The sequence below is a fragment of the Fukomys damarensis genome, unplaced genomic scaffold (genome assembly GCF_012274545.1).
Source record: "Fukomys damarensis isolate Sample0158 unplaced genomic scaffold, DMR_v1.0_HiC HiC_scaffold_38, whole genome shotgun sequence".
Lineage (NCBI taxonomy): Eukaryota > Metazoa > Chordata > Mammalia > Rodentia > Bathyergidae > Fukomys > Fukomys damarensis.
The window spans coordinates 62,257,175-62,266,871 of NW_022900950.1; the positions used below are offsets into that span (position 1 = coordinate 62,257,175).

The window sequence follows — 9,697 nt, forward strand, 5'->3', positions numbered from 1 at the left end:
TTTTGAGAAGGGTCTCACTGTGTAGTTGAGACTGATCTGAAACTCACTACGTAGCCCAGGCTGGTTTTGAACTCACAGCAATCCTCCTGCCTCAGCCTCCCGAGTGCTGGGATTACAGGTGTGCGCCACCACACTGGGCTTCAAGGTCATTTCTGTAAAACTATTTTATTGGCTGTGGTTAGTACAGTCTGTGGATCTTTTAACAGAAGAGACAGCTTTTCAAGTAGTAGTGTTATTTTTATTATATAAATCTAGCTCACTCAGCAAATTCAGTATCCTATCTCTTAAAATTGTATATTATCTATAAAATACAGATTTTTAGATATTTTTCACCCAGCTGTGGGTGTGAGAAAAAATAACTTCCCATTCTTATTCATGAAATAATTACTTCCTTACCTACAGAGCCAAATACTTCATATTTTCATCCTTTTCAGTTAGCATACAAAGCTTTAAATGATTTTTGTTTCTGTTCTTGTTTTCTGTTTTGGTACCGGGGACCGAACTCTGGACTTCGTGCTTTTCAGGCAGGCGGTAGAACCACTGAGCTAAATCCCTACCCACCTTTAAATGTTACTTGACACAAAATTAAATACGTTGTTTTCAGATTTAGCTATAATGTTTGACAATCATCATTTAGAATTGTGACCACAATAAATTTTCAGCCTTCATGAATGCGTTTTATTTTTCTTCTTACATTGCTTTGCTAAGTTACAAATATAATGATTGATACTTCTCGCCACTTTAAGATTGTTAATGAAAGGGCTATCAAGAACGAGCCCATCTGGAAGTTTGCTTCTAAAAGATGGCTATTGAATTTATCAGATATAGTGTCAGATTTCTTCAACTTTTTATTTCAGGAATGAAAGTCCCAGGAAGATGATCATTATTTTTTGACAGTCAGCTTATTGCTTTTACATGTAGACCGAGTCTTAAAGATTTAAATAGCTGTGTTTCAGTTCAAAACGGTAATATTAGGGCAAAGTCTCAAAGCTTCCCTGGACTCCAGAATCTAATATAAATAGAACTTAGCTTTTTATATAATTTCCTGTATTTATAGGGTCAAAAGAAAACAATTTTTAGGAAGAAGGGCTCAAAGATAAAACAAGGGGGAGAAAGAGAACAAATTTTCAAAATCATGCAAATTATTATGCTCTAATAATTTAGTTGGATATTAAGCTCTCTACTTAGAGAAATAAATGTTCTCTTTCATAAGTGAAACTCAGCCAAATTTTCCATCTCATAGAGCACATATTTCATAGCTGAATTATTTCAAAAGCACTAAAATAGTGAGTGGCAGCACTCAGTAAGAAACCAGTGTGTCTTTTGGCTGCTTTTTGTTGCTTTTAAACCCTTTTCAAATATTATAATTAACTATATTCTTTGTTCTTTAATCTGCTTATCCTAATTTCCCCATGCTATTCCTTAACCTGGTAGATCTATACCCTCAGTATGAAAGAAAATGAGACTCAAATAGATTGTTTTAGTGCAGTGATCTCTGTTGTGCATGAAGCTTTCTGTATATGTAAATTGTACACCCCTCCTCATTCCAATGCATTATTTTTCTCTGTCTCTAGATAAAAGATTCTTAACAGTGTTGGAGATTCCATCAGATGAGGACAGATAGTGGTGGACCTCCTCTGGCTGGCTCTTCAACCCCTTTTGCCATGTCTTATAAAGACCCCTTTCCATGATAAATATATAAAAAAATTTATAAGCCTAAATCTGCAAGAAAATAGTTATAATAATATTTTACTTTGTTTTTATCACATTGTATTGAGTCATTTGATAAGGCAAACATGCTATTTGGAAATTGTTTCCTCTCTAGATTTAAATTCTAACGTTACCATTATGAATTATATCCCATTACCAAGGATCAAAAGAATTTTAATGCCATCCCTGCCTTTTTTTCCCTTTCCCTGCCAGCCTGAGTTGTCAAAAGGTGACAGATGTGAATGCCAAGGCAGCTTAAGAGGGCATGTTAAAATAGGGGCCATAAAGTATATTTAAGAAACTTGAAGCTGTTTTGAACATGTCGAATCATTCATTACTCTTTGCAAACAGGAAGAAGAAGACACCTATGACCAGACTCTTGAGTTCCGTAGAGGAGGTGATGGCCAGCCAAGACGATCTACTCGGCCAACCCAACAGTTTTACCAACCTCCCCGGGCTCGAAACTAATATGAAAAGGTAAAGTTGATGTGAAGTGGTTTCTATGTAAAGAAATATGTATGCCATGTTTAATATGTAAAGTCCAATGACTGATATTTCAAAATAATACATATAAAATATTTTAAAATTACCGAGTATTTGAGATTTTACCATAGTTGCATCTACTTTTTCACCAAACTTTTATTTCCCACAGATGCTATTTCTAATCTTTTTTCTCTATTCCTATTCTTTTTCTCTTGGAAGTGATGACAGTCTATGAAATTTAACAACCATAATTTTAAAAACATAAAGGATATGAAAGGAGGCAAATGAAGATGATCACTAACCAACATAATTGAATTTATTTTTATTTTTTATTGATTAATTTATTTAAAACTATTTTTAAAAAGAGGAAATGTTTCATAGTATATCTTTTGGAACTGGATAAGGAGAACATGCTTATTTATTGAAATATAATTTTAAGACTTATGTTGTCAATCCGTAAGCTTTCATACTAGAGTTGCTAAAAAGAGAGTCACTATCTGAAAATCATTTTTAATAGGAAGGGAGAGAAAAGAGAACCAAAAAATCAGGAAATTATGGTACCAATCTAAATCATCTCATGCCTATCAACAAAGACCTTACTTCTTAATATATTTTTTTAAAGAAAATACTTTTGCTATCTTTGGCAACATTCCTATTTTTTTCATTGTGCTAGTACTTTTTGAGCACTTCAAAAAAAAAAAAAATCAGTTTTCCCATTACAGCTTTCCACATATGTCACTCTAAAGAGTGTGTGTATGAATGAGCATGTGTTTCATTCTCCTCAGTAGGATAACTATTTTCTCAGAATTCCACTCAGAATTTAAAAAAATTATTCTTAGTTCCTTTCAGCTGTTTCTTTCTACTAAGGTTGTTATTCATGTTGTATTTTCTCCTGCATAGTGACTCAGTTTTTCAAGCCAGCAGTGGTCATTAAGACCTTAAAAGGCAGTTAGTCTGAGTTGAGATGTAGTGGAAGGGAAAAATACACACCAAATTCTAAAGTTTTAGTAAAAGATTTATCTCATTTATAATTATATATTGATTTCATGGTGAAATGATACTTTTAAGTGTGTTGAATTTAATAAAATACTATTAAAATTAACAGCCTATTTCTACTTATTTTAATGTGACTACTAGAGAATTAAAAATTACATGTGTCTCATATGATATTTCTGTTAAACAATGCTGAACTGGAATTTTGTATCTCCTACCTCTTCCCCAAATCTCCTTCTGGGGTTAGAAATTAGTTCTGCTGTCCTAAGTAAAGAATTTTTTCTTTTTTTAGCCTTGGCTTCTTAGATGGTAGTCCCACTAGCACAGAAGCCTAATGCTAATCAGATATCTGAATCCTCCCAAGCAAGCCAATGTAGCACCTTTTTTCTTTTATCATTAGCTTTTCTTTTTGCTTAGTACAAGGCCTTCAAATAAACAGTCATATATCACACAAATGACTTTGAGCATTTTCCTGTAGCATACAAGAATTGATTCTTAAATTAGTGCCCATGACTGTTTTTAAGTCAAAGTATATATAAGGCCCTAGGGATCCTTATATAACTTTGTATTATATAAATTTTGATATATACTTCTAAATAAGCTTTGTGTGCTTAAAATTAAAAGTCTTTCAAAAGTGAGAGAAAAAGAGAGCTCCCTCTTAGCTTTCTAAGATCTTTTAAATCTTAAAGTTTTTAAATGAGGCCAAAGTTGTCACCTCCCTGATCACTCAAGGGCTGTGGTTGTTGTGTAGTGAACAACAGACCTCTTTGTTTCTTGCTACTGGCTTTTAGGGCTGTTGGAGGAGGGTGAAATAGAGAAGGCAGAAAAATGAATGAGGGTATAGATTGATGACTGGAACTCTCAGTCTCGCTGGAGTTTCTTTCATATACTGTATTTTATATACCAAGTTTCCATGGAAATTTTTTTCATCTGACAAGGGCTATTCTGCTTAAAAATAAATTGTAAACCATAGCCCTGAAGTAACCGTAGCTTGTTTATTCCAAATATTATGATGCACACAGCTCACATCAATTTAAATATGTCATTTTACTGTGTTCCCTGAGTTAAAATGTCAGTCTTGCAGGCTGGGGATATAGCTTAATGGTAGAGTTCATGCTTAGCATGTGGAAGGCCCTGGGTTCAGTATCCAGGACCAACTACTACAAAAATAAATGTAAACAAAACTTTTGTCTTGACCTACTACTTATTTTTGAATTGTGTTGTTCACAGGGAAATAGGTAACAAGGAAATTTTAGATTTCTGACATTAATTTTGGGAGGGTTCTCATGATGGTATCATTAAAATAACTCACTACAAAATTTACTCTAGAAATAAGTAAGACGTGTTCCTGGCTGAAGAAAATTATTTGTGCATTTTAAATAAAAAATACGTTACAAAATAGACTGAAATAACTGTAAAATACTATCTTTGAAGAGTTCAACAATAAGAAAATACAATTTCTACTCTTGTTAAACAACTGAATATATTTCCTGAAAGAAAAGGCATTTTCTTTTTATTTCTTCATTCATGCTTTCCATTAAGTTAAATGAAAAGAACTTACATACACATGATAGCCATTTGGCTTTCAGTAAATATAAATGTGAATTGTAATATATGTTGAAATTTTCCTAAGAAAATTATTATTTCTTTAATCTAAAAACAATTTGTTTTTCTTCACGATCTGGTCCAGCATTCCTTTCCAGAATTTTTCAAAACAGTGTCCTAGAAATGATCATGATAAGGATAGCTGTTATGAAACCCTGTGATGCCAGCAGGACTTGCCTCATATGGGTAATAATAGTACCCAGAACTGTTTTCTAATAAAGAGACTGTTTACTTCAGAAAACGGAGGAGCTGTTTGTTTGAAGCCAGGAGGACTATCGGTCCTGCCCAGGCACACTTTCTTGCTTGAAGCTGAGCAAGCAGGACTGGAGCAAGTCTCTTACTATTTATCTCAGCTCTTCTAGTCACCATCAGTTTTTGTGGTTTTAAATACTTCTGTTGGATACCTTTTGTTAGTGGTATTTAATGAAGATGGTATCAGGCAAAGGTAACAGACTGACACAAATTACCTAATCCAGTTCAGAGATGTAAAAGAGAAAGTGGTGGTAGATAGGATAGGGTACACATTCATTGGCAGACTACATCTTTTTGGGGTCCACTGTTACTGAAAACTGTTCAGTTCATCCAAATTCCTAAATAAAGAATCTAACAATGCCAGAGATGTACTTAAGCAGTTTCTAAAAGAAAAACGTATTTTTAAAAGTTTCACTTTTTTCTGTATACATTGCTTTATAGAGATGAAGTTTACAAATAGATAGCAGTACTTGAGATCTGCTAGGATGCCAAGATGTATTTCAATGGTAGAATTTTTACCTAGCATGCACAAGGCCCTGGGTAACGTCTGTTCATATTTATGTAAACACTTAACATTTACAAATAAGTTTCAGCAGAAGTATGTTTTGACAAAGGTATGGAATTTTAGGGGTCCAACTTCATTTTTTTTTCCTCTTTCTTTTAAATAGAGTCTTTATGAAGAAAGGAGCTGTTGGAATCTCCTGGTCAAAACTTCTTGGTAGACCTACTTTCCCTTCAGAGTAAAATACAGCCATGGTGGATATCGTTCTTTGAAACAAAAAGCAAATTTTTAGGGGGAAAAATTCAAGAATGGAAAAAAATGAGTTAAACCTTTTATAAGTGAAAGGAAGATTTTTTTTCCTTCTGTCATCAATAAAACTATTGTGCTACGTATATTATTTTACTGTATATTTTATTTGCCTAATGTTATCTTTATTATTCATCTGGTATTAGTGCCATACTAATTGCTGTCAATAGAATAGCAGTTACAGCCTACAAGAAAACCTTTTCCAATAAATACAGAAAAAACCAACTTACACAGTTTGCCATATGTCGTGCAAAAAGAACCTGAAACCCAATAGCAATTTTTAGGATATTAGCAACTAAATATGACAAAAAGAAGTTTTGAAAATTGAGTATGTTATTTATGGCACTCTAAGAGGTTTTTCAGGTGTAATATAACTTAAAAACATATTCTCTTCCTTTTAAATGTACATTAGATCTTTAGGATGTATTTGATTGCAAGTAACAGAAAACTCACCTTAACCTTTTAGACATTAAAGGGAATTTACTGGTTCCTTTACTGGTTCATTTCATTGCCAGAAATTTAGTAGCTTTCAGGATTGGCAGTGTATCATCTTTATCATGAAAGACTGATTCTTTGCATCTCTCCTTTCTGCTGTCTCTGGGATAGCTTCATTCTATGCCAGGCTGCCCCTGTAGCCACTAGGTGGCCTCATGCTACCTTCAGAGATAGACATTGTAAAGAGAGTGTGAGGCCTACTTCTGCAGAGGAGCTCAGAAAAGTTTTTCTCTCAGGTCACATTTACCTATGCTGGGCTACTATGCTTCTTATGAACTAGTAACTCCAGCAGGGTCTGCAGATTATTTCAGGTGTGATCCAAGTACTCCAGCCTTAGGAGTGAAGTGATCAGTGGAGGCACAGGATATGCATCTTGCTAAGAGGAGAGAGAAGTGTTCTTGAAGTAATGAGAATGTCCTCTGTAGTGGACCGGTTGTCTGAGCTACAGACTCTTCATTTAATAGACAAAGATGGTCTTCCTATTGTCTCAGTTTTGTGAAGGGCAGAAATGAACAATTAGAATGAGAAGAAAGGAAGAGGAAAATTCTCTGGCTAAAATAATTTTCAGATGTAGTGCATTGCTTTAAAGGAGAAAATCTTAGGCATTCTCTCAAGGCCTTCTAACTCAGGGTTTTTTGTTTTGTTTTGTTTTGCCCACAGTTGACAGTAGATGAGGCCAGCAGTATTCTTGGTTTCATTTTTGCTGTGTATATCATAACTAAATAGGAATGTAGGTATAAGTGTTAGTTTTTAAAAAAGATTTACCAATGACTAATGTATATACTGGGTTGCCCATGGTACTTTTGATAAGTTTGACAGCTAAGTCAGTAAGGAAAGAGTAGAAGAATTTAAATTGTATTCAGAGGTTAGTTTAGAGTACAGGTTCTCTACACTTGACAAATGGGGACAATAATAATACTTGATACAATGTTAAGTGTTAAGCCTATAGTAGATTGTCAGTAGATGCCACTAGTGTTGACATATTTATTAATATTCAGCAGCCCCTGAGAATAATAAGACATGGTTATATGTGCTGTATGACTCAAACCAAAGATCAAGAACAGCAAGTGAGGCCAGCTTGCTTGTTAAAGTGCTTTTAAATTTTAAAATGTCTTTCACTTTGGGGCCATGAATATTAGTTTTCAAAAGAAACGCCTCAAGGTATGGGAGAAGTTGAGTCTTCAAATGTTTACCACCTGAAGAATGGTTAGGATTGCTATTGCTATTTACTTCCTACTCATAGCCCTATAGAGTAGAAATAACTAATAGCTAATAAAGTGTACTTAAGAGTTGACAGCCTCACCGGGTGTGGTGGTGCATGCCTATAATCCCAGCACTTGGGATGCTGAGGCAGGAAGATCACTATGAGTTTGAGACCAGCCTGGGCTACATAGTGAGTTCCAGGTCATTCTCAACCACATAGTGAGAGCCTGTCTCAAACAAACAAACAACAACAACAAAAAATTGACAGCCTCTCTAACATGCGTCAGAGCCCCCTCTTCCTGAGGTAGAAGTAATGAAGGTAGCTAGAAAGAAGACAAGGAAAATCATAATTTAAACACCTTTTTCCTTTAGTGCATTTTTGTAGCATATTTTACATTCATCTTGGGGAGTGGTGATATATACATAATTCAGCTTGTTTCTTTGTGTAGTCCCCTTCCCATCTACCTCTCTTCACCTTTAAAATCCCTTTCCCTATTTTTAGTCTTGTTATTATTTGCTCATGTTTATAACATATCATACTTACATTCATTGAGGTTATTAGGTTACTATGTATGGCATGTGTTAATTCTACTTCCCCTTCTTTCCCACTCATGTCCCAAACTTCTTATTTGCAAGAGAATTAATCACCATGTTTCCTTCTAGACGAGATTTATTATTGTCTTTGTTTGCACTTAGCCTTATTCAAATGAGATACCCTACAGTATTTAAGCGTGTGGCTGATTTATTTCACAAGTTATATTTTTCAGATGCATCCATTTTCCTACATATAGCTTGAATTTATCCTTCTTTATAGCTAAGTAGTATCCCCTTATGTATAGTTACAACATTTTCTTTATCCACTCATTTGTTGATAGGTATACTAGCTGCTTTCAGGATTTGACTTTTAGGAATTGTGCTGCTCTAAATATTGGTATGTGTGTTTCGCTGTAGTATGATGTCTTTAACTTTTGGGGGAAGATATCCAGAAGGGGAATAGCTGAGTCATATGGAATTTCTAATTTTAGTTCTTTAAGGAGTCTCCATACTGATTTCCAAACTGGTTGTACTGTTAATATTTCCATCATCATGTGTGTCTTTATTTCACTTGAGGATGGACTCAATATGCATCCATTTTTCCTATGAATGACTCTAGTTTCTCACTCTTTATGGCTGAGTAGTACTCCATTTTATAGAATACCACATCTTTATCAAGTCTCCAACTGTTGGGCAATTGGACTGTTTCCAAGTTTTAGCTGTTACAAACTGCTACTATAAACATGGGTGCACATATATCACTGTGGTATGATTCTTTTAATTCTTTTGGAAAGATACCCATCAGAGGGAGAGCTAGGTCAGATGGAACCTCTAATCCTAGTTCTTGTATCTCCAAATTGATTCCCACATTTAAAGGTACAAGATCCCAATGATGAATGTAACTGTACTGTATACTTAAAAAGTACCAATAAACATTCCCATCAACAATGTTGGAGGGTTCCTTTTTCACCAAAGCCACACCAGCATTTGTTATTCTTTGACTTCCTGATTTTTTGCCATCTTCTTCTTATAAAATGGAATCTTAGTATTGCTTTAATTTGTGTTTCTCTAAAGGCCAGATATGTTGGGTAGTTTTTCATATATTTGTAGAGTAATTGTACTTCTGAGAAATATCTGTTCATTTCACTTGCTTATTGCTTGATTGGGCCTTTTGTTTTAGGGGGTTTAATATTTTTGAGTTCTATATATGTTCTAGGTGTTTGTCTTCTGTACAAGGCAAATTTTTTTTTTCCATTTTGTAGGTTTTCTTTATTCTAGTAGTTGATTCCTTTGCTGTGCAGAAGCTTTTTAATTTGATATAATCATATTTGTTGATTTTTGCTATTATTTCTTCTGCACTTGAGTTTTGTTTGTTTGTTTTTTTAATGGCTTCATTTTTAATGTAATGTACACACTAGTGAAAATAACAGGAAAACAATAAGGATTAGTGTCAATGCACCATAACCATGATTAAGTATAAAAAAGAAAAATTTAAATTTAGGAAAAGGGTAGGCAAAGTTAAGATTTAGCTTAAGGAACCAAATAAAGGTTTGCTAAAATTTAAAGACTGCATTTGCACATGGTCTGGTATTAAAGTAGAGGTCAATACTCTTT

At 34.1% G+C, this 9,697-nt stretch overlaps 1 protein-coding gene across 2 annotated transcripts in view; it reads left to right on the forward strand.

Moving 5' to 3' along the window:
- The window catches only part of Tdrd3 (tudor domain containing 3), a 107,827-nt gene extending 101,896 nt beyond the window's left edge, over positions 1-5,931 (forward strand). For both annotated transcript variants that reach the window (XM_010636941.3, XM_010636940.2), the window contains 2 exons: positions 2,062-2,187; positions 5,712-5,931. In XM_010636941.3, the coding sequence (XP_010635243.1) occupies positions 2,062-2,178 (117 nt within the window). In that variant the 3' untranslated portion in view covers positions 2,179-2,187; positions 5,712-5,931. The remainder of the gene's footprint in view (positions 1-2,061; positions 2,188-5,711) is intronic.
- Positions 5,932-9,697: the final 3,766 nt, after the last annotated feature.